The 21,465-nt window shown below is 42.0% G+C and overlaps 1 protein-coding gene across 2 annotated transcripts; it reads left to right on the top strand.

Annotated features, from left to right (window-relative positions):
- The first annotated feature begins 1,206 nt into the window (after positions 1-1,206).
- LIPI (lipase I) lies at positions 1,207-19,403 on the top strand. Of its 2 annotated transcripts, XM_083438812.1 has the most exons (10): positions 1,209-1,580; positions 3,489-3,865; positions 5,102-5,210; positions 6,628-6,729; positions 7,777-7,866; positions 10,547-10,714; positions 11,430-11,525; positions 13,374-13,485; positions 14,130-14,303; positions 18,023-19,403. In XM_083438812.1, exons 1-10 carry the CDS (start codon positions 1,493-1,495, stop codon positions 18,096-18,098), a joined length of 1,392 nt encoding a protein of 463 aa, XP_083294938.1. In that variant the 5' UTR covers positions 1,209-1,492; the 3' UTR covers positions 18,099-19,403. The 2 variants fall into 2 exon arrangements, with proteins under 2 accessions (XP_083294939.1, XP_083294938.1); XM_083438813.1 differs by lacking the exon at positions 10,547-10,714 and having other exon boundaries at positions 1,207-1,580.
- Positions 19,404-21,465: the final 2,062 nt, after the last annotated feature.

The following is a 21,465-nucleotide window of genomic DNA, read 5'->3' as shown; positions in this document are numbered from 1 at the left end:
CGAAATATTTTCGCATTTCAATCGGTTTAGCACCAATTGCTTTTAGAAAATTAACTGATTTTTTTCAGAAGAAATAAAATGCATTGTCACAATGACTTTCAGCTAAAAATGACCTCCTTGTCATCTTTTAAATTTTGATCTTTATAAAGGTCTAGATGACTCCCCCCCCCCCGGCAACCATCTCAGGAACTGCAGTTTGTTAAGGGTTCTGAAAGCTATTAGGAAACCACTATTTCCCCCACAGAGTTACTATTCTCTGAGTGCTTTAACAACCCCAGGGAACTGTAGGAATTGTAGCTGGGGGGGGGGTGTCCTCCTAACAACTCTCAACATCCTTAACAAACTATAGTTCCCAGGGATCTTTAGGGGAAGCTATGGCTGTTTAAAGTGGCATGATGCTGCTTTCAAATGTATGGCACAGCGAGGACTTGGTCACATTCTGGCAAATTCAGGCTGTGCAAACTGATTTGAACCTCTTGGACAGGAAACCTGCATCCTCAAAAGACTGGACTTCTTCCAGTGAGGAAGATGATGTGAAAATGTACTGGAAAGCATGGGAGAACTGTTGCTTAACACAGACCGCCGAGACCACATAACACCGATCTTGAAAGACCTACATTGGCTCCCAGTATGTTTCCGAGCACAATTCAAAGTGTTGGTGCTGACCTTTAGAAGACCCTAAGGCCCTAAACAGCCTCAGTCCAGTATATCTGAAGGAGTGTCTCCACCCCCATCGTTCTACCCGGACACTGAGGTCCAGCGCAGAGGGCCTTCTGGCGGTTCCCTCACTGCGAGAAGCCAAGTTACAGGGAACCAGGCAGAGGGCCTTCTCGGTAGTGGCACCCGCCCTGTGGAATGCCCTCCCACCAGATGTCAAAATAACTACCAGACTTTTAGAAGACATCTGAAGGCAGCCCTGTTTAGGGAAGCTTTTAATGTTTGATGCATTATGGTATTTTAATATTTTGTTGGAAGCTGCCCAGAGTGGCTGGGGAAACCTGGCCAGATGGGTGGGGTATAAATAAATAAATAAATAAATAAATAAATAAATAAATTATTATTATTCTTATTATTATTATCATCTGTCTAATCTCCCCACAAACAAATCAGGGTAAATACACATTAAATCGCCAGTGTTGTCTAAACTTTCTGCAAACATGTCAGGCTGAACACTCTTTAAGCAGGACACCTGGAAGTAATCCCACCGAACCTGCAATGTTGCCTCTTGCATTCTACATCAAGTATCTACTATCAGGATACAGAGTCCTGTAAAACAAGGTTCCAAGAATTCCAAGAGAGTTTAAAAGGAACAGAAACTGCCTACATAAGTTAGTTGGAAAGGAGGAGTCACCAGATTGCAAAAGCATAAAGGCTGGGTTTCACTCTGCCAGGTACTTCCTTCTACACACCACACCCATTTTATCAGTGACTCTTAATTGAATACTGAAGCAAACGGCAGCATGTTAAAAGGAGAAAGCAACACCCTCCTGAAATGTGGTGGTTACACGCTGCTTTTCAAAGATCACCAGTGTTGGGATTATGTGTCTTCACCTGTTTCGTGGCTTGGTGTGTGAGAGCAGGTAAGATAACCAATTACAAGTTCCTCATGTATTTTTGCTATAAGGAAACGAAGCATACATTTCAGACTTTCAGACGGTATTGTGTGAGTCATGATTCTCAGTGCCTGTCAGATTAACTTGACTCCTTCTCAAACAGTACAAAGGTTATTCCTTCGTTGTAAAACAAATAAAGGTGCCTTTGACCTCTGGACTGAAAAATGCAGCTAGATTGACCTTGTGTGGTGAAAGAGAGCAGGAAAAAATAATAATCCCTTGCTGCTGAGATGTAATAGTGTAGCTCTACCGCTGAATATAGTGTATAGTATAGAGGACTGGCTCAGTGATAGAGTATGTGTGTTGCATGCAAATGTTTCCAGAATCAATCCCTGGCACCTACAGTTAAAAGGCTAGAAAGCTGTGGTCAGAAAAGACACCACTAGGCTGGATGAACCAGTGGTCTGACTCAGTATAAAGCAGATTCATACAATTTAAACATCTAAGACCTTGATTCTTCAGAGCATGCTTATTCAAAAATGCATGCAATGGAACTTATTCTCAACAAACTATTCTCTCATATGAACCTGCCCAGGCCCTGAGATCTTCAGGAGAAGCCCTTCTCTCGGTCCTGCCACTCTCACAGGCATGCTTGGTGGGGACTGGAGAGGGCCTTCTCAGTGGTTGCTCCCTGATTTGGAACTCCCTTTCCAGAGAAGTTAGGCTGGCTGCCTCCTTGTTGTCCTTCCACTGGCAGATGAAGACCTTTTTATTCAAACAGGCCCTTAGGAACTGACTGTTTTGAAGGAAAGAATTAGTGCTGTGGTGCTTTTATCATTGTTGCTTTTGAATTTTTAATACATTTTAAAATATTGTTTTATTTTGATTAGCATTTAATTGCTTTTTAATGATTATCTTAATATATTTTTAGCTTTTTCTAACTGTTTTTTTATCTGCCTTGAGTCTGGGAAAAAGGCTGGAAACAAACAAACCTAGAACAGGAGCCTAAGCATGTCATTTAAAAAAAGTTATTTACTTCTCACATTCAGACAGATCATAAATTATATCTGTACAAAGATATGGGTGTCTCAGACACACAAAATGACAGAAGATCAATGTGAGGTTTTGCATTGATGTTGACTGACACTGTGGAACAGTTTATGTTTGCTGTGTTACATTTAACATATTCAAGTTGTATGTGTCCAATGCATTTCTGTATTGTAGTGGTTACATTGTAGGTATTTTCAGCCTGCAGGCATTATCTTTGACACAACAGGAACATTTTATGACAGAAAGGTATTAAAAGCAACCATTCTAACCGTAAAAATGCACACATTATATTAAAAGGACTAACACAGGTTAGGGACGGTGGAACTTTCATTCTTTGTGGTAGAGCTTGTTTGAATGACAGTAATTTGAATGCATTTTTAGGTACAAAAGATGAAGAAGATGTAAGCTTGTCATAATGGTAAAACTCATTGAAACATTTGCAAAATATGGCCTGTTTAATCAGATGCTGTGTTGTATTAAACAGAGCAGACTTGCACCAGCCAGCCCAGGTTCAAATCCTTTCTCATGTGAGCTATGATGTTTGCTGGGTGACCTTGGGTAAATTCCTGATTCTGATGCAGCAATAAACCACTAGCACATTTGCAAAGCTAAGCAGGGTCCAGTATGGTTTCAAATTGGATGGGAGACCACGTGCTGAGATGCCTGTATTGCAGGGGGGTTGGACTAAATGACCCTCAAGGCCTCTTCCAATTCTACAATTTTATGAGGCCAAGCTCCTTTACAGGTTTGTTGGGAAGCTAAAACAAGAGAGTAATGAAGTAAACTTCCTTGTAGACTTCGTAGGTCGGTGAGGTAAATTGTGTTTTTAAAAAGAATTGTCTTAACTGATCAAGTGTTTTATTTCTCACTTATTTTATCTTTCAGATACAGAACAAGAATGCCCTAAATTTACTGATCTTAACATAGGCAATGCCGTGATTGGTACAGATGTAAAAGTGCAACTGCTTTTGTACACAAGGAGAAACCAAAACTGTGCAGAGATTCTCAGTGAAAACAATCTAACGGCTTCTACACATCTAAATCTGGCCAAGCAAACTATTATTATTATTCATGGTTACAGATTTACAGGTTCCCCACCAGTATGGATTGATGAAATTAAAGAGCTTCTGCTTAAAAAGGAAGACAGCAATGTCATAATGGTAGACTGGAATCGGGGTGCCACAACTGTGTATTATCCTAGTGCTGTTAAAAATGCCAAGATAGTAGTAGGAATTTTGAACAATCTTATTGACCAAATGCTGGTAAGGAAGCCATGGCACAACAGCCTTCTTACCTCTGTCTAATCCAGTATACTGTCTTATAAGGGTGACAGTACCTTGGTTAGTTCTTGGTAAATGTATAAGGGTGTAATGAGATGTATGACCTTTCCCTGTTTGCTTTGCCGTTCACATTATGCTTTTGTGTATATGGAAAATATTTTTGTGCAGAAAAATGTGTGAACTCACATGCAGACTAACACTGCAATAATTGCACAGTTGTATATGTGCCACAGACCCATGGCCAATCATACTTGCCCAGGATTTGTAAACACAGTAAAAAAAAAAAAAAAAAAAGGTCTGCGCATGATCTGCATAGCTTTCACACTTTTTTATAACATGAAATTTCTTGCCCTCTAGGAAAAATGAAAATGTGTGAAGTAGCCCTTAGAGCTGAGGCACATCAGCCACAGCAAACTAGCAGCGGCTGCTTTCATGTTTGATGATGCAGTGGCTCCAAACTCCTGCTGAAGCATGCTGCTGAACTTGCTGCCGTGTGCAATACTGAACTGTCTTGTACTCTCCCACATTTTGATGGGTCTACAATGGCAAGAAGTAATCAAACCTGGACAGGCTGTAGCTCATTGGAAGAGCTTGACATACAAAGGGCCTCAGGTTCAATCTTTAGCATGTCCAGCTAGGGCAAGGAAAGACTTCTGCCCAAAATCCCAAAAATCCGCTGCTTGTTAAAGGAAATTGCAGTACAGAGCTAGTTCCCCAGGAAAAGGGATTGATTGTTAAATCACTCTGAAAATTGTAGCTCTGTTTCCTAACAACTCTCAGCCTCCTTAAAAAGCTACAGTTCCCATAATGAATTGGTGGAAGCCATGGCTGTTTAAAGTGGTATCAAAGTGCTTTAAATATATGATGTGAATGTGGTCATAGTCTCCTTGTTTCCCTTGCTTTACTGCACTGAAGAAAATGGTTGCTCATGCTACGTAGAAATAACCAGAAATATAGTCAATGTGGGTATATATTGCCTAGTAATAAATATATGGCATTTTTTGTATTGTTAAAAAGGCAACAAAGGTATTAATTTTCTGCTACAATGAACTTCTTTTTGAAGTTGCTAAAGAAATTGTTTCATGTCTCATCTTCTCTTGAAAAGCCTTTGGACTTCCAAAGCTGGAACATGGCTATTTAAGAAGGAAGAATAAAAGCTGGTTTGCCCTCTGTGGTTCATATTCCCATAACCTTCTATCCATACATATTTACTGACAGGCAAATGGAGCATCTCTTGATGCTGTTTATATGATTGGAGTAAGCCTTGGGGCTCATATAGCTGGATTTGTTGGGAAGGCATACAATGGCAAAATTCGCAGAATTACAGGTAAGTGTTAAAACTGGACATTCTGGTGTTTTATTCTCTATTCTCATTCTTGTTTCCCTATGCTGAATGATTCAATTTGTCATAGAAAGCAAACAAAGTCAAGCTGGCTTAGTCACCCAACATAAGGTACAGTGCCTGAGGTGGGTTTAAGTGAGTTGGCCATAGTCATGCACATAGTTGAAATTTGGCCACCTTCTAAAAGATACAGTTTAAACCAGGGGCAGCCAACATGGTGCCCTTCATATGTTTTGCAGGGCAATTCCCACCAGGTCCAGCCAGCATGGCCATTGGTCAGGGATGTTGTGGACATGTAATCTACAACATCTGGCTCTTCTGGTGTTCTGCATTATTTTATAAAAGTATAATGTATGTTTGTGTTTATAAATGTTTTGTGAAAGCTGCTTGGAGATCTTTGGCTAACAAGCAACTAAACAGACAGATTATTATTATTATTATTAATGTACCAAGTTGGCAACTTCTGACTTAAATAATGAAAAGGCAGCTTCTGGTGACGCCCTTCCTCAGTTTTTAAAGTAGAACCAGTGGAGGTCAGCTGTTGTTTAAAGAAATCTCAGTCAACACTGACCTTCAGCAAACACATCATGAATGCAAAGATGTTCAGGGATATGAAACAAGAGTTTACCACTTTAATCCCAAATACTTGGGTCAGAATTTACAGAGTGTTAAGTATTCTTTAGTTACCTTGAATTCAACTGTTATGACTCTTCAGTGAAAGTGATTGCTGCAATCAGTGGATTTACATTCTCTCTGATAATCCTGACCTGCATCCTTCTTTCCTTTGGGAGGAGAACGGGCAAATTGGAGAGAAAGCTCATTTGTTTAAATAGTGGGTGTGTTTTATATTACTTTTGTGCTGATGAAGCTTAACAGTTGGGAGGAAGCTTGTGACTATATACTTGTGTGTTTTATCCTGCTGTGGTCTGCTTCCACTCAAATACTATTTACAGATTTGTATGTACATACATGGGACGCGGGTGGCACTGTGGGTTAAAGCCTCAGTGCCTAGGGCTTGCCGATCGAAAGGTCGGCGGTTTGAATCCCCGCGGCGGTGTGCGCTCCCGTTGTTTGGTCCCAGCGCCTGCCAACCTAGCAGTTCGAAAGCACTCCCGGGTGCAAGTAGATAAATAGGGACCGCTTACTAGTGGGAAGGTAAACGGCGTTTCCGTGTGCGGCTCTGGCTCGCCAGAGCAGCGATGTCACGCTAGCCACGTGACCCGGAAGTGTCTTCGGACAGCGCTGCCCCCCGGCCTCTTTGAGTGAGATGGGCGCACAACCCTAGAGTCTGTCAAGACTGGCCCATACGGGCAGGGGTACCTTTACCTTTACCTTATGTACATACATGTGTGTGTGTGCAATTCCTATTATAATAAGCTAAAATTTTCATTTCTCATACCAGGTCTTGACCCAGCAGGGCCATCATTTACAGGAAAGCTGCCCAGTGAAAGATTGGATCACACTGATGCTCAATTTGTTGATGTTATTCATACTGATATTGATGGTAATTATACCATTTTGGATTTCCATTATCGTAATGGGGAATGATTTCCCGCAACCCTAATCTGGTTTGCTGGGAGAAAAATAACTATTTCAAGTGTTCTGAAAGGCTTATACATAACCAAAAAACAAAAACAGTTTTTTATTCTTTTGAAGCAACACTACTGGCTGGTCTTGAATACACACTAGATCAAACTCAATTCATTCAGGCAGAATTACTTGCACTGTTCATTTGTTCCTGGCCAGTGCAATTAACCAATTTCTGTAAGTATCCCCAGTGGGTTTTGGTGGAAAAAAACCAACTGCTTTGAACTCACAGGAAGTCATGCCTCTTCTTAAATAAAGGAAAAAAATGTAATGTTTATCTTGCTAGATTGTTCAGATAAAAACTCTCAAGAATGGCTGATAGTTCCAAGCGTGTCTCTGCATAGGATTACAGTCTAAAAAATTGTATGAAACACAGCATTTTAAAAGCCTGGGAAATAAAAAGGGCTTCACCTGGTGCTGAAAAGGAATCAGACTCACTGCCAAGTTTGGCTCCGTGAGGAGAGCCTTCCGTGCTTTATGTTTGGTTCCCTGAACAATCTTAGAATTTATTAGGGCTGGCCCAATAATGGCATCTGGCAGGTCATTATGTTTGCCTGAGGAAAGGGCCATCTGCTATTCCAGGGAAAACATGACCAGCCTTGGCCAATTTATAACCCACCTACTCACCCCATGCAAGATACCTGTAGGATGTTCTAGCCAAAGCATCGGTCACATAGTTGTCACACACTTGTCACTTAGTTATGTGTCACTGGAGCCTGGGGAGTGACTTGGTTCCAGTTTTTCTGAGCCTGCAGGACCATCCCTCCTCACCCTCAACTTCTGTGCATCCATTAGTTACATTTTCATAAGATAATCTCATTGGTTGTTGCTATCTTTATAAATATGAATAATAGTTCTTTTATTTGTCATTTTGAACATTCTGACAAATGCATGAGAAAAGTGTTATCATTTATTGTGAAATGACATCTGTATTTTTCTTCACTATGTGTTTTATTTTTCTTAGCTTTGGGCTACAGGGAGCCTTTGGGAAACATCGATTTCTACCCAAATGGAGGAACAGATCAACCTGGATGCCCAAAAACAATATTCAGTGGTAAATACAGATAAATTAATTCTAATAGATAAAAACATCAGGAAGGGTTATGCTCTGGAGTCAACTGGGTTTTCACAAATCAACTGGCAAATATATTAGCATCATTAAATAAGTATTTCCTGGCAGGATGTTGGAATGGTCTTCCTGACTGATATTCTTTACATCCACCCTTTATGGTGTCATTCTCCCTTTTGAAGTGAAAAGACTGCACCAATTTTAATATATAGGTTTCACCTTGAGGTGGGACTGCTGCTTCTAATTAAGGTTTTCTCCTGTGGAGGGAAAAGAAACTTTACAGTCTTTTCTGTGCATTGTACTTTAATTGTGTACTGTGCAATACTAGAAAATGAAATTGGTTGGGTTTTGAAGCTGAGTTAAAGCGTGTGATTTCTGTGGTGCAATGGGCCAGTGTGTCTGGCTGTTAACCAGAAAGTTGGTGGTTCAAGCCCACCCAGGGATGGCTCTGGGCAGGATTCCTGCATTGCTGGGGTTTGACCTAGATGGCCGTTGGGGTCCCTTCCAATTCTACAATTCTGTGATTCTACAAATGATTTTGCTTAAATTTATTTCAAAGCTTTCATGGGTTACCCTGTTCTAAATAAATTTGTAGCATAACTGCCTCTCCAAGTTAACTACTGTTGCAAGGGTTATTGAGATAATGGATGTGAAGCGCTTTGAACACTCAGGGTTGTTGCGTTCATTGTGTGTGTGGAATGCTTGGGTGAAGAGCATTCCACTCACACAATGACAGTTCCCCTTCCTTTGCTCCCATTTCAGCATAGCTCCCCCCCAATTTGTTACAGAGAATCTCCCCAAGGCCCTGGAGCAGATTATGAGGGTGCCCAGGGGGCTGCAGAGGAGTGGAGGACAAAGTTCCATTGCACAAGCAGATGCCTTTCTCAAGCAGAAGGATCTGATACAACCTCAGAAATGCCATATTACCATATGAACACCATATGTTTACAATATTGTGCATTGCTAAAATTATATTCCAGAATGCCAGTGTGGCTGAAGTAGGCTCAGTCACAATGAGTCTAGTTACAAGAGAGCAGCAGTCAGTTCTAACTGAAGAAATACCTGCACTTATTCAGGGAATCAGAAGTTTCCTTAACATCTGTCAGGGCTTCAGCAAAGACATGATAAGAAAGCCTGCACAAGGCAATACAGATGGAATAGCTGCTTACAGCTGAAAGCATGAGAGTGGAATGTCATGTTCACAACATTATTGCATGTTCTTTTACAAGTGCAGATATCTGCTATAAAAACTGTCCATAACTGAAGGGGAGAAAGAATAGAGAGGGACGGCACCAGGCTAAGAATCTCCAGAGGAAGAGTCTTCCAGTGACGGCAGTCCTAAGGAGGAGCCATGGTCCCGTATGAAGCCATGGGCACCATAGCTCACATCACCCCTGAACCACCAAAAGGCACCTCTGCCACCAGACTCCAATGACTGGTCCACACATACCTCAGAGGCGAGCCTTGAGGAGATGTCCTTACAGCCTGAAGCCACAGGACCTAGATGTCCTGGATCCCCAGCCTACCTGGCAACAATTCCCTCTAGCATATGTAGTATGTCAAATCCAAAGTTCAGCTGTCAGGAAACATGGTCCGGAGGGCAATCCACATAAGCAAAGTCCATCAGTCCAGAAACACAATCCAGAGTCAAACCCAAAGCACAGTCCTGTAGAAGTCCTGCAGCACCCAAAGCAAGCTCCATCAACATAGACAGTTGAGCAGACAGAGTCAGCTTTGCTTCCCTTTTATCCTTTGCATGTTAGTTGCAGCATCTGGGCTTGTCAGGACATGTGACCCTCACCTATTCTGAGGCTCCTCCAGCTGAGGAATCACACACCTCCTCCCAGAGCTAATGAGCCACACCTGGGCTGTGGGCCCTGGCCTGCCTCAGCCTCCAAAAGCATACCTCCCACTTCTCCCTGTGCCCCAAAACCTGCCTTGTTTGTGAAGACAGCAGCTTCTCTTACTCTGATAAGGGGTCCTGCACTTCTGGTCCCTATACACTGATCCCCATCTGCTTGCCATCCTCTATCATCTCATGTGTACTTTCTGCAAACTCAGCCTCTCCTTTCCAATCGTGGCTGCACCCCTCCCCGGGCTCCTCTTCCTCCTTCCCGTTGTCCTGTCAGTTCATGACACTAGAAGAGCTAGTTGAGTCTCTAGTTATTGGATATGCAGCCCAAGGAATTCTCCACTTTCTTCAGGACACTGTTGTGGCAACTTGTATGTTTTGCCTCAGCAGCAAGGTCACTATTTGTGGTCTTAAAATCCCAAAGCTTGGTCTCTCTCCAAGGTGCTGATCCTTGCCTTTCTGTATGGAACCCTGGGACCACTGGCCTCCTCCTTGCATCAGCTATCACATATTCTCAGAGGTGGTTATCCCTATGGATCAGAATATATGCTTAGAATACAACCTAGTCTTACACTGATAATCAGTGCTTTCTCCCCCTAACAAAATGTTTAGGGGTACTCTCATTTTGACTCAAGAAAAATCACCATTTTATAGTTCAAATCAGGAAAAACCAAATACAGTAAATGGATGAAAGTACAAAGAAATTATCTGTTGGACTTAAAATGTTGTTGCTTAATAATATTAGTATTGCTTTTATAAAACTAACATTGTATTGCTTCATTGTTTCTTTTGTAACACTTTCTCTACTTTAAGGTACTCGGTATTTAAAATGTGATCATCAGAGATCTGTTTTATTGTACATGGCATCCTTGAAACAGAATTGTAATGTAACTGGATACCCTTGTGACTCGTACGTAAATTATAGGAATGGAAAATGTGTGCACTGTGAAGCTTTTCAGCCACTCCCATGTCCAGTTTTGGGTAAGAGCTATTAATTATCCTGCAAGTGGAAACAGCATGCTATGGATAATTTCCTGGTTGTGCAATAATGAAGATACTAGCTGTGCACAGATAATTAAACATTAGCTAAATAGACCAGTTATATGCATGTATTTCATACACCTGCACAGCACCCCTTTGCTTCTGGTGCAAACCAAAGAATCAAACCAGGAAGTAACTGTACTTCCTGTTACACATGAACCAGGAATTACTGTTGATGTCTTCCAAATAGGTTCTAAGTTACCTTCTGAATCTGACTTGTTTTGGGGATATTCTTGTCCTTATGGTTTGCACAAGACAAAAGAAAAGCAGTTAAGCCAACTAATCCAACTGAACTGAGGGCAATTGTGGCTACTCTCTGAGTACTCATCTTCACCACACCATCGTCTGCACTGGGCCACAAGCTTAGTAAATCAGTAAAGCAAGATGACTAATAGTGAAACAAGACAGAAAGGAATGCACATATATATTATATTATAGCTGGAGTGACAAAGGAGCCAAAGTGTAATCCATTTTCCTGTGCATAAACTCACTGACTGTAATAGAACTCAGCGTGCATTACTTGACTCTAAGTTCTTATGAGCTGATGTTAGTTTTGATTTCCCAGAACGTTATATAACAAAAACCAATCTTCATGATTTTTATCTTTCCTTTGTTTGTTAATTTTCTGCTGAACACATTCCAATTTAAATTTCAGGTTATTATGCTGATAAGTGGAAGGACCGTTTAATTGAAAAGAACCCTCCTGTGACAAGAGCTTACTTTGATACTTCAGACAAAGACCCATTCTGCAGTAAGTGATTAACCATTCTCTGTACCCTTTCTCCAGTTTTCATTATCTAATAACATTATGAACAAACCACTTTTTGCTGTACAGATAGCATGGCACACTCTTGATGAAACTTCGTTCTCTGTTGCTGTATTGTTTATGCTCAGAAGATCTATGTGTAGGAAGGGGAAAACGCTGAAAACAGGAAATTATCTGGGCACCTGGTAAAAGATGACAAATGAGCTGGAAATGAGATTCAGCTGGATTTGCATTGGATAATCAGAAAAAAATATTAATTTAAGAATTACAAAGAAAGAGAAGCAAGTTAGCTAGGTGCTTGCTCCAATGCATTGCATCATGATTTGTATGTCAATGTGGTTTTCAGATGCTCACATTTCTGTGGGTTTGAAAATTTGAGAATTTGATGTGTGTCAGCCAATCCTTGCATGCTACATGGAGTCTGAAACAGGGATTAGGGGGATTACAGTATCATCGCCACAGTTTTTCTTGTACATATAACCAGTGCTATTTTTCTAGAAAAAGAGGTGCCAAAGCTCACCACGAACTTCTCCCTTGTTCTCTTAGAATGGCAATGGCACCCATTTACAATATGCATAGTAAGCATAAAACACCACCACATCATGAGCTGAATACTAGCATTTTAAAACCATCTAACCTAATATTAAGTACCTTTGATAGTATTAAAATCACAGATATTAGACCTACATTCTGTAATACAATATTACAACAATAAAGGTAAAGGTAAAGGTACCCCTGCCCGTACGGGCCAGTCTTGACAGACTCTAGGGTTGTGCACCCATCTCACTCAAGAGGCCGGGGGCCAGCGCTGTCCGGAGACACTTCCGGGTCATGTGGCCAGCGTGACAAAGCCGCATCTGGCGAGCCAGCGCAGCACACAGAAACGCCGTTTACCTTCCCGCCAGTAAGCGGTCCCTATTTATCTACTTGCACCCGGGGGTGCTTTCGAACTGCTAGGTTGGCAGGCGCTGGGACTGAACAACGGGAGCGCACCCCGCCGCAGGGATTCGAACCACTGACCTTTAGATCGGCAAGTCCTAGGCGCTGAGGCTTTTACCCACAGCGCCACCTGCGTCCATTACAACAATACAATGCTTCAAACATTTAGTTTTGCTTTCTCAGTTAGCATGGACCTATTGTTATCTTCTCTCTCTCTTGGCAATCTTGATTGGGGTCTACACAACAAAGGGATTTTAATGGCACTTAATAGTCTGATTTTTTTTCCACCCATCAAAATCTGAGGGAAGGACAGTTTGGAGATGGGGAGCTAGGTACAGAACAGATGGTTTTGAACTCTGGCTGAACCGGATGCAGCTTGGGGGTTGTAGAAGTTCGTGTTGCTCTCTGGGAATTGAAGGCAAGATCAGTGGTTTGGATGCTTGCCACCAGACACTATTTGCTTCTACTATGCTATGTTTGCAGTGTATGTTTCCTTTACAAATACAGTGGTACCTCGGGATATATATGCTTCAGGTTACATACACTTCAGGTTACAGACTCTGCTAACCCAGAAATAGTACCTTGGGTTAAGAACTTTGCTTCAAGATGAGAACAGAAATCATTCTCCAGCAGCGCAGCAGCAGCAGGAGGCCCCATTAGCTAAAGTGGTGCTTCAGGTTAAGAACAGTTTCAGATTAAGAACGGACCTCTGGAACGAATTAAGTACTTAACCCGAGTTACCACTGTATGCAAAGAGATCACAAGTCTCAAGAGTGCTCTCAAACTGAAATCCCAGGCCATAGCACCACTTGGGGAAGGGCAGCCGAGGTTATTTTTTGCTGAGCACAATATTTTATTGCATTAATTTACCATTCTTTCCTCCTTTCCCTTCAGTGTATCATTACTCTGTGGATATTATTACCTGGAACAGAAATAGTAGGAGAGGTTTCATAAACATCAAAATAACAGATGATGTTGGAAATACAACAGAATCCAAAATTAATAGGTGGGTCTTATTTTAGTCGATCTTTTCTTTATAGAAGTCACTTCAGCCATAAGTATACCTAAGTCCCATTGAGATAAGTGATACTTATTTCCCAGTAAATTGCATTTGGAAAGAAGTGGCAGTTTGAAGATAAATATACAGAAACACTGCAAAATACAAATAGTTGTGTCTGTTTTGTCTTTTAATCAGTGTGATGCAATGGCAAAGGTGCTGGCCTAAAGGAAAATAAGCATGTCTCATCAGTGTTGATGAGTTTGCAACCTGGCTTTGTTCCAATAAATATGGCAGGTTCAAAGCTAGGAAATAATACCAGGCATATAAGGAACACCAAGAACATAACTGGTGTTTTTCTCTTATTGATTATGTGTGGATGAGAAAGCATGCATAGTTGAGAATGAATATACAGGATGATTGACATTTCCCCCATCTGCTGATGCCCCTCTATTTTAATTGTCTTTCTTCACCACCACTCAGGCCAGGCTCAGAAGACTGGCTATTTTTGCTGCCTGCCTTGGATTGCAAGAACAAGCAAGGATTATCAGCTGGCAGACATGGGTGGCAGGCTGTGTTTGGTTTGCAGGGCCACAAGTTGTAAAGACGTAGAATAGGTGTTGAATTAATAATGTGTCCTGATATCTCCTTAGCGATGCAGCTGCATTTCACCAATATAGACAAGCCCATTTGCTTGCTGGATTTGACGTGGATTTCGACAATGTATCCAAAATTGCCTTGACATTTTCTACAAGGAATGCAATAGGCCCTAAGTACAAGCTTAGGGTCCTCCAAATGAGATTAAAATCTCTTTCAGATCCGCAAAGGTAAGCATCTACCGTATTTTTCGCCCCATAGGACGCACCGGCCCATAAGGCGCACCTAGTTTTTTTGGTGGGAAATAAAGGGGGGGGGAATTATTTCTCCCCCAGGCACGGGGCTGGGGCGGGGGAAGCCCGAACTTCCCCGGACCCCAGCCCCCAGAACAGGCAGCTCTCTGCAAGCCGTGGGAGCCCAGCGCCGGGCTCCCACCGCTTGCGGAGAGCTGCGCAAAGCCTGGAGAGTCCGAGAGCGATGGCAAAGTTGTGCGCAGCTTCGCCATCGCTCTCGGAGCTTGCAGGGGCTGGGGGCAGGGGAAGCTGGAGCTTCCCCTGACCTCAGCCCCCAGAACGGGTCTGAGAGCGATGGCGAAGTTGCGCGCAGCTTCGCCATTGCTCTCAGAGCTTGCGGGGCTGGGGGCGGGGGAAGCCGGAGCTTCCCCCAACCCCAGCCCCCAGAACGGGTCCCAGAGTGATGGCGAAGTTGCACGCAGCTTCGCCATCACTCCCGGAGCTTGCCGGGCTGGGGGGATAGCTTTCTGAAGCCTGGAGACGAGAGGGGTCGGTGCGCACCAACCCCTCTCACTCTCCAGGGTTCAGCGAAAGCCTGCATTTGCCCCATAGGATGCACACACATTTCCCCTTCATTTTTGGAGGGGGAAAAGTGCGTCCTATAGGGCGAAAAATATGGTAGTTTTTCTTGCAACCTAACAAAACCTGCATTGATTGCCTTATTTGGAAGCCTCTGTGTGGACATCTTTTTATGTATAGTCCTTAACATGACTATTAATAATGCCAACCTTATAAGCAAAGGCCCATAGCAGTTTGTATGAGATCTAACTTTGATTTCAGTTGCAGAATTCCTCCTTTTATAATGCTCTTTAGCACATAGTTCTTACGAGGCTCAGGAGATGACTGAAAGATGGAGAAATTATATACAAATGGGCCAGGGAAGAAGTTATTGGGAGCATGTTGCACAATGGCAATAGGAGAACATGACTTTAACCTGATTGGACCTGGAGCAGAAATTTCAAAAAAGATAGCTGAGCAGCCCTTCAAGGTCTTCTGCTCAATAACAGCATGGACCATGGGGTGCTGTAGAAAAATGGCAGGGAACCTGCAGTCATCCAGATGTTATTGGACTCCAAATCCCATGAGCCCCAGCCAGGATGGCCTATGGTCAGGGATGATGGGAGTTGTAGTCCAGCAGCACCCTGAGAGCCACAGGTTCTTAAGCCCTGCAGTAGAGGGTGGTTAGGTAGTATGAGAATAGTATTGAAATGAATAGCCTCCATGCCACCAGAGTAGTCTGTGCACCCCCATCTCTGAGTAGTGAGGGGACTCTAGAGGTTCCAGCACTCACCTGGGGTTCCGCTTCCTTGGAATGAAGGTTAGTGGATATCTGGTTTTATTTGCACATATATTTGAGTGGAACACAGGATGGAAGGGCTCATTCAGCACAGCAAGGAAGTCAAGTCCTTCTCTCCAGTTTCCAGCCAAACTTGCACACTAACTCTGCTATTGTTCTCCTACTTACAATATGATGTCGCTGGAACCAAGTGGGGGTCTGAGGAAAAATGCCTACTCCTTCCTGAAGAACATCACCTCTCAGTTGTCTTCATAGCAACATGGCCTGCTCTTTTAGATTCTAATCAGGGTGCTTAGCTGGCCCTAGCTGGGGTCATTAGCTTACAAAGAGTCTGGTTTGACCAGTTCAGCAGGTCCCCAGTCTACTGCAACCCCCATCTCACAAATACTGCATAACAGGCTTGTTTGAGACCTACTGGCAACATCCAAACTAACCACAAATCCTTTTACAGTATGGTGGGATAAATAATACAAAAAGGGAAGATTGCACATATTTGTTAATGCTGTCTTAGGCCAGGGTTTCGTTCTAATCCTCACAGCCAGGCTCAGGTCATGGTAGGGGGAGCTGTGACTGCTCGGAAAATAATTTCCTTAGCCAATTACCTTTGCATTCTGTGCAGCATTTTGTATACTCCACTAGATTTTCTTTAGTCCTAAGTATTACTTGCTTCAGACATGAATTCATTGGCCACAATCCAGCAGAGAATTAGACATACCTAAATTCCATTCATTTCCGTGACACTTAAGTGTACATTGGATTGTGACCACTAAGTTCTGTATATGCTTCATATGGACAGCAGGTGAACTTATTTATATACTTATTTAACTTATTTAAGCATATATTATGTGCTTTGTATTGGGTGTGTATGTTTTGTTGTTGTTGCTCATATACAATTATGAAAGTCTGGCTGGAATGACAATTGAATTATTACATTGCACAAAGTTCCTTATTACACAATCATAAGCTGTAATTGCATAATTGCGTCTTTCAGTTGGGTAAAATATGTGAAATTGATGTGAACACACACATATGGCTTCTGTAGTTATTCATCATTACTATAATTGCATAAACACTCAGAGATATGTTAAAAACAACAGTACTTAACCAAGCTCTAAATGTTAATTAAATTAGAACAAAAATAGATAAGGAATTGCACAGGCATGAAAGAATAATGCTCCAAAAATTATATTAATTTGTGATCTGCCAACAGTATCAAGTACTGTACAAAGCGGAAAGGCACTGGAGGAAGAGCTAACACAACCTCCTTCCCTCACCACAACGTACCTGGAAAAATAGCCTTGAGGAAAGGGCCGTCAAGTCACATGACTCCTTTTTGTGAGTGCTTTGTGGAAGAGGCCTTTCCCCAAGAACATTTTGCTATGCAAATATTGGTGGGAAATGTTTGAGTTGACTATCAACACCTCAAAAAATAGTAGTGTGGATCAGTATATAAAACGACTCCTCCCTGTACATCCTTGTCATCTTGATTTGGCCCATTTGTGGTGTATTTAGGAGAACACTCCCAGGTGATCTTAAAAATCATGGCAGAACCCCGGGGAGGGGGGTGGATACATGGAATTGCACTGCCATTGTGCATGCTGGCTGACCTTCCAGTGACCACTCAGAAGCTCAGTTTGAATACATTTGAGACTTTAAACCAGCAGGTATCCCTGAGAACTGACACCTTTAATTAGAAGAATAAAAGTAGGCTTAGATAAAAAATTTTGAAGCCCAGATGGCTTCTAAGTAGTTTGCAAGATTAAGAGCCTCCTAATACCACATACATTATATGTAAAAGTGCTTTAAATAGGCAAGTGAGCATGCACTATATAATCTTCTAGCAGGTCGGTGTGTGGCTTAGTATGGAAAGGGGAAGCAGAAGGGGAATAGATAGGAGCTGCATCCTATTAATAGAGGATTTGAAGGTGGCAATTTTGCAAATGGGGGGCCTGTGGTGCAAAAGGTGGACAACTGCTAAAGATAGGAAAGCAGTCTGAGGGAAGGCTGCAATTAAGAAAGAGGTTGAAATCTGTAGTGCAGTTCAAAATGGAGTACAGTGGTACCAAGTGTGAGACTGAACAAAGAGGAAGACCTGAAGATGGCAAAAAAACAACAACCCCTTTTCAGAGGTCAAACACAGTGCCTAGCTGTTATGTGTCATCCCCAAATATATGGAATAGGGAGTTTTCTTGCCTTTCTGAGGCTGGAATGAAGACATCTTCCAATTTAGTTATGGTATATAGTTATATGGGTGAAGAGCAGTGCATTTTTCAAAAGCATCTTCAAAACAAAACAAAACAAAAAACAGATTAGGTAGTCTTTCTATTGATAATATATTACCTCACTTTTCTCTCTACAGGATTCAGCTATGTAGGTATGATTTTGTTCTGCTGGAAAATATTGAAATGACCTTCAGACCTATTCCATGCTATTGATATTGAAGTGTGAAACAATAGCATCTTTCAAACCTGCCTGCGAGCATAAAGCACAGACAGCACCGAGAAGTGGCATAGAGCTAAACTTGCTGCCTTCAAGAAGGTTGAACTTTCAAAGATTATGGCTCAAATTAAGGATCAGCGAACTGCTACAAGAAAATCAAATAATTTTGATGCATAAAGATGTGTATGCTACCAGCAATCAATTTCTAATTAACAAGAGGAAAATCGATACTGTGAATCATATTCTGTGTGGACTTAGACTACTGTCTTGCACACTACGCTGCTGATGTGCCATTGAAATTATAATTTCATCCCTATGTGCTTAGCAAAGCACATGAAAATGTTGGGTTGTATCCAGCTAAGTTCTGCTCAGAGTGGATCCACTGAAATTAATGCACCTTTCCATGAATTTCAGTGGGTCTTTTCTGAGTATGGCTAACATTGAATGGATTCCCCCTTTTCCCCACCATAAATTTCATGTCGCTAGAGGATGGGACTTTTAATCTCAGGGATGTTTGCTCACGTTGAGCAAAAGATTCCTGCATTGCAAGGGGGTTGGACTATATGACCCTCGCGGTCACTTCCAGCTCTTCTATGATTCTGTGACTGTATGTTAGACAAATGTAACGGCTTTTAACAACAAATGTGGTAGTGCCAGAAATCAGGAAGATAAGATCGCTGAGATTATTCTTTGGGGCTGTGCATTATTGGAAAAGGCCTTGTTGGTGGAGAGAACCACATTGTGCACATTGGAGCCCACAGCCTCACAAAAGCCAGCTAAACTGAGACTATAAAATGGATCAAGTTGCTACTTTGGGATATTAGAAATGATTAAAACCAGACAAAGAAGCAAAAGTTTAGCCCCTTTCAGGTGTTTGAAACCCATAGATGCGGAATGCATAAAGGTGCTGTGTGGAATGCATGAGCTACTCCTCTCCCCTAGGTGCCAGTACACATGATAGCCGTAGACTCTGGCTGTTCACCCAGCTGGAGTGTATGTCTGCTGTTCAAGGATAGGAAACCTTTTCCAACCTGAGGGCCACAAGCAAGAGGAGGGTGCAGCGCAAGGCCAGTAAAAAGTGTGTTCTGGGAAGAGGGAATGTGTCCTGCAGGGAGTCCTAATGGCCAGGGAGAAAGAGGCCTGAAGACCAGCCCCCTAGGTCCCCTAGACCAGCCTGTATGTTCCAGTTAGCCCACCATGCCTGCAGTTCCTAAACAGGCATCTAACAGGGACTCATATATTCTTCAGCATGTGAACATTATGATTTTAATGTACATTTAATAAAGATTTGTTTATTTCAAGCGGTGTGCAAGTTGCTACTTAAAATGTGATACATTTAATGGAGCACACTTGAAGTACATTTTTTCAGGAATGTGGAATTTTGAGAGTTGTAGTTTGTTTAAGGTGTTGAAAGTTGTTAAGAGACTCATGTCCGTCCATCCCACACTCACTCCCTGAGCTACCATTCCCAGAGTGGTTTAATAATGAATTCCTCTTCACAGGGAACTCTGGAAATCATAGCTCTGTAAGGGGAATAGAGGCATCCCAAACAACTGCCAGCAACCTAAAGAAATCACAGTTTGGGGGAAGCCATGACTGTTTAAAGTGGTAGAAAAATGCTTTAAAGATATGGTATTGATATGACCATTAAACATATGGTGTTGATGTGACCAGAGCTTCTGTAATGGTTGGTGGGTATGATCAGGAGGAGGGCAATGATATGAGCAATAAATTTGAATGTTGAGCTGTGACTTACATATGCTCACTTTAGTCTTGTGGCATCTTAATGCTACTTAGCTATGAGAATGTGGGAAGTGTGCTTATATATTAGCGTGTTGCTGTGGCAACAGGCTTCCTATGGGCAACCTTTTGTTGCTGTTGCAATATTGTATGCAGCCCTCATCTACAGAACATGGTGTGGGTTTTGAACAATGAAGATTTGACTCTCTTATCTCTTCAGAGGCAGGTAGAATCACAATGCATAGCCCAGGAGCAGAGCCAAATGGAAGTGTGGCCAGTACTCGGAATTTGTCCCATCTTTGCTGAAATTCCAGACCACAAAGCTTAGGAGCAAAAACCTCAACCCTATCTGTAGCACAACTGGAATTTGGCAGCAGCCTTAATTCTTAATTGATTTTTAAAAAAATGAAGTTTAGTTCCATTTTAGCCATAATGGAAGGTGTTTGCTCATCTGAAGACAGTATATCCCAGGAGTAAATGTAGAATCTGTAGCTAGTTTGTTGCAGCAATAACGAATAGACCTCATTAGCACTTATCTGCAGAAAAGTACTTAAACCTGTTCTGCTTCCATATGCTAAAGGGCTTAGGAAGATTGTGGCAGTGATTTATATTTAACATTTTACAAGGGAAGTGGAAAGGGACATATATGACAATATTATTGCAAGTAAATTTATTATGCCAAAATCTCCCCCCTCACCCGCAATTTTTAATAAAGAGTCAAAATATAGTCTTAGACAAATCTATGTTTTGTTTCAGCGAAAAGAGAACAAAAAGTTTCACAAGAGTTATGAATGAAGCTCATTCTTTGGTTGATGAGTGTTAACTGGCACTGAAAGGGAATTAAGCATAACATGAAATATATTAGGATAATTATGCTCCCACACTCTTCATTTCAAGGAGTGGTGCATAGTAAACTGTCTGGCATGATTGTATCACACCAGGTCATAGCTCATTTTGCTGCACACAGCACATGAACCAGAATTTATTTCCCAAAGAGCCAAAACACGTGCCAGCATTGAGTCCAGAAAGGAAGGTGAGACAGCCATGTGGGAAATTAGGATTCACACTTCTGTGTTCATAAAAAGGCTTTAGGGGGTAAAAAAAACCCCAACAACACACACACCCTATGCCTAACATCAACAGTTAGTATGATCAGGCACCTTAATAGGTGGATCACTATCAACTAGACTCTGGCTGCTGCTTTATTTTCACCACTCTCACTAATAGAGATCTACCTTCTGGATTCAATCCTCAGTATATATAGGGAGGGGATGTGAGCCAGGGAGCTGGTGCCTTTCAGGACTGTTACTGCCCTTTTAACCCTTTAGAAAGATTCCTGTGTAAGCTTCACAGTCATAGGAGAAGTCTTACCTGGTAAGAGAAGAGGTCTCCTCTCCTCTTATGTGTCAGACAGTACCATTCAAAAACAGCCACAGAGCTGTTTAAAATATAACATTGGAAATTCTGCTCAAACATGACTTTCCTTATGAACATTGTCTAAAGCAGGCAAAGGCAAACTCGGCCCTCCAGATGTTTTGGGACTACAACTCCCATCATCCCTAGCTAACAGGACCAGTGGTCAAGGATGATGGGAATTGTAATCTCAAAACATCTATGCCTGCT

Source organism: Podarcis tiliguerta, assembly GCF_965153285.1.
Source record: "Podarcis tiliguerta genome assembly, chromosome: 4".
NCBI classification, from domain to species: Eukaryota; Metazoa; Chordata; class Lepidosauria; order Squamata; family Lacertidae; genus Podarcis; species Podarcis tiliguerta.
This window is presented reverse-complemented; position numbering and strand designations above follow the sequence as displayed.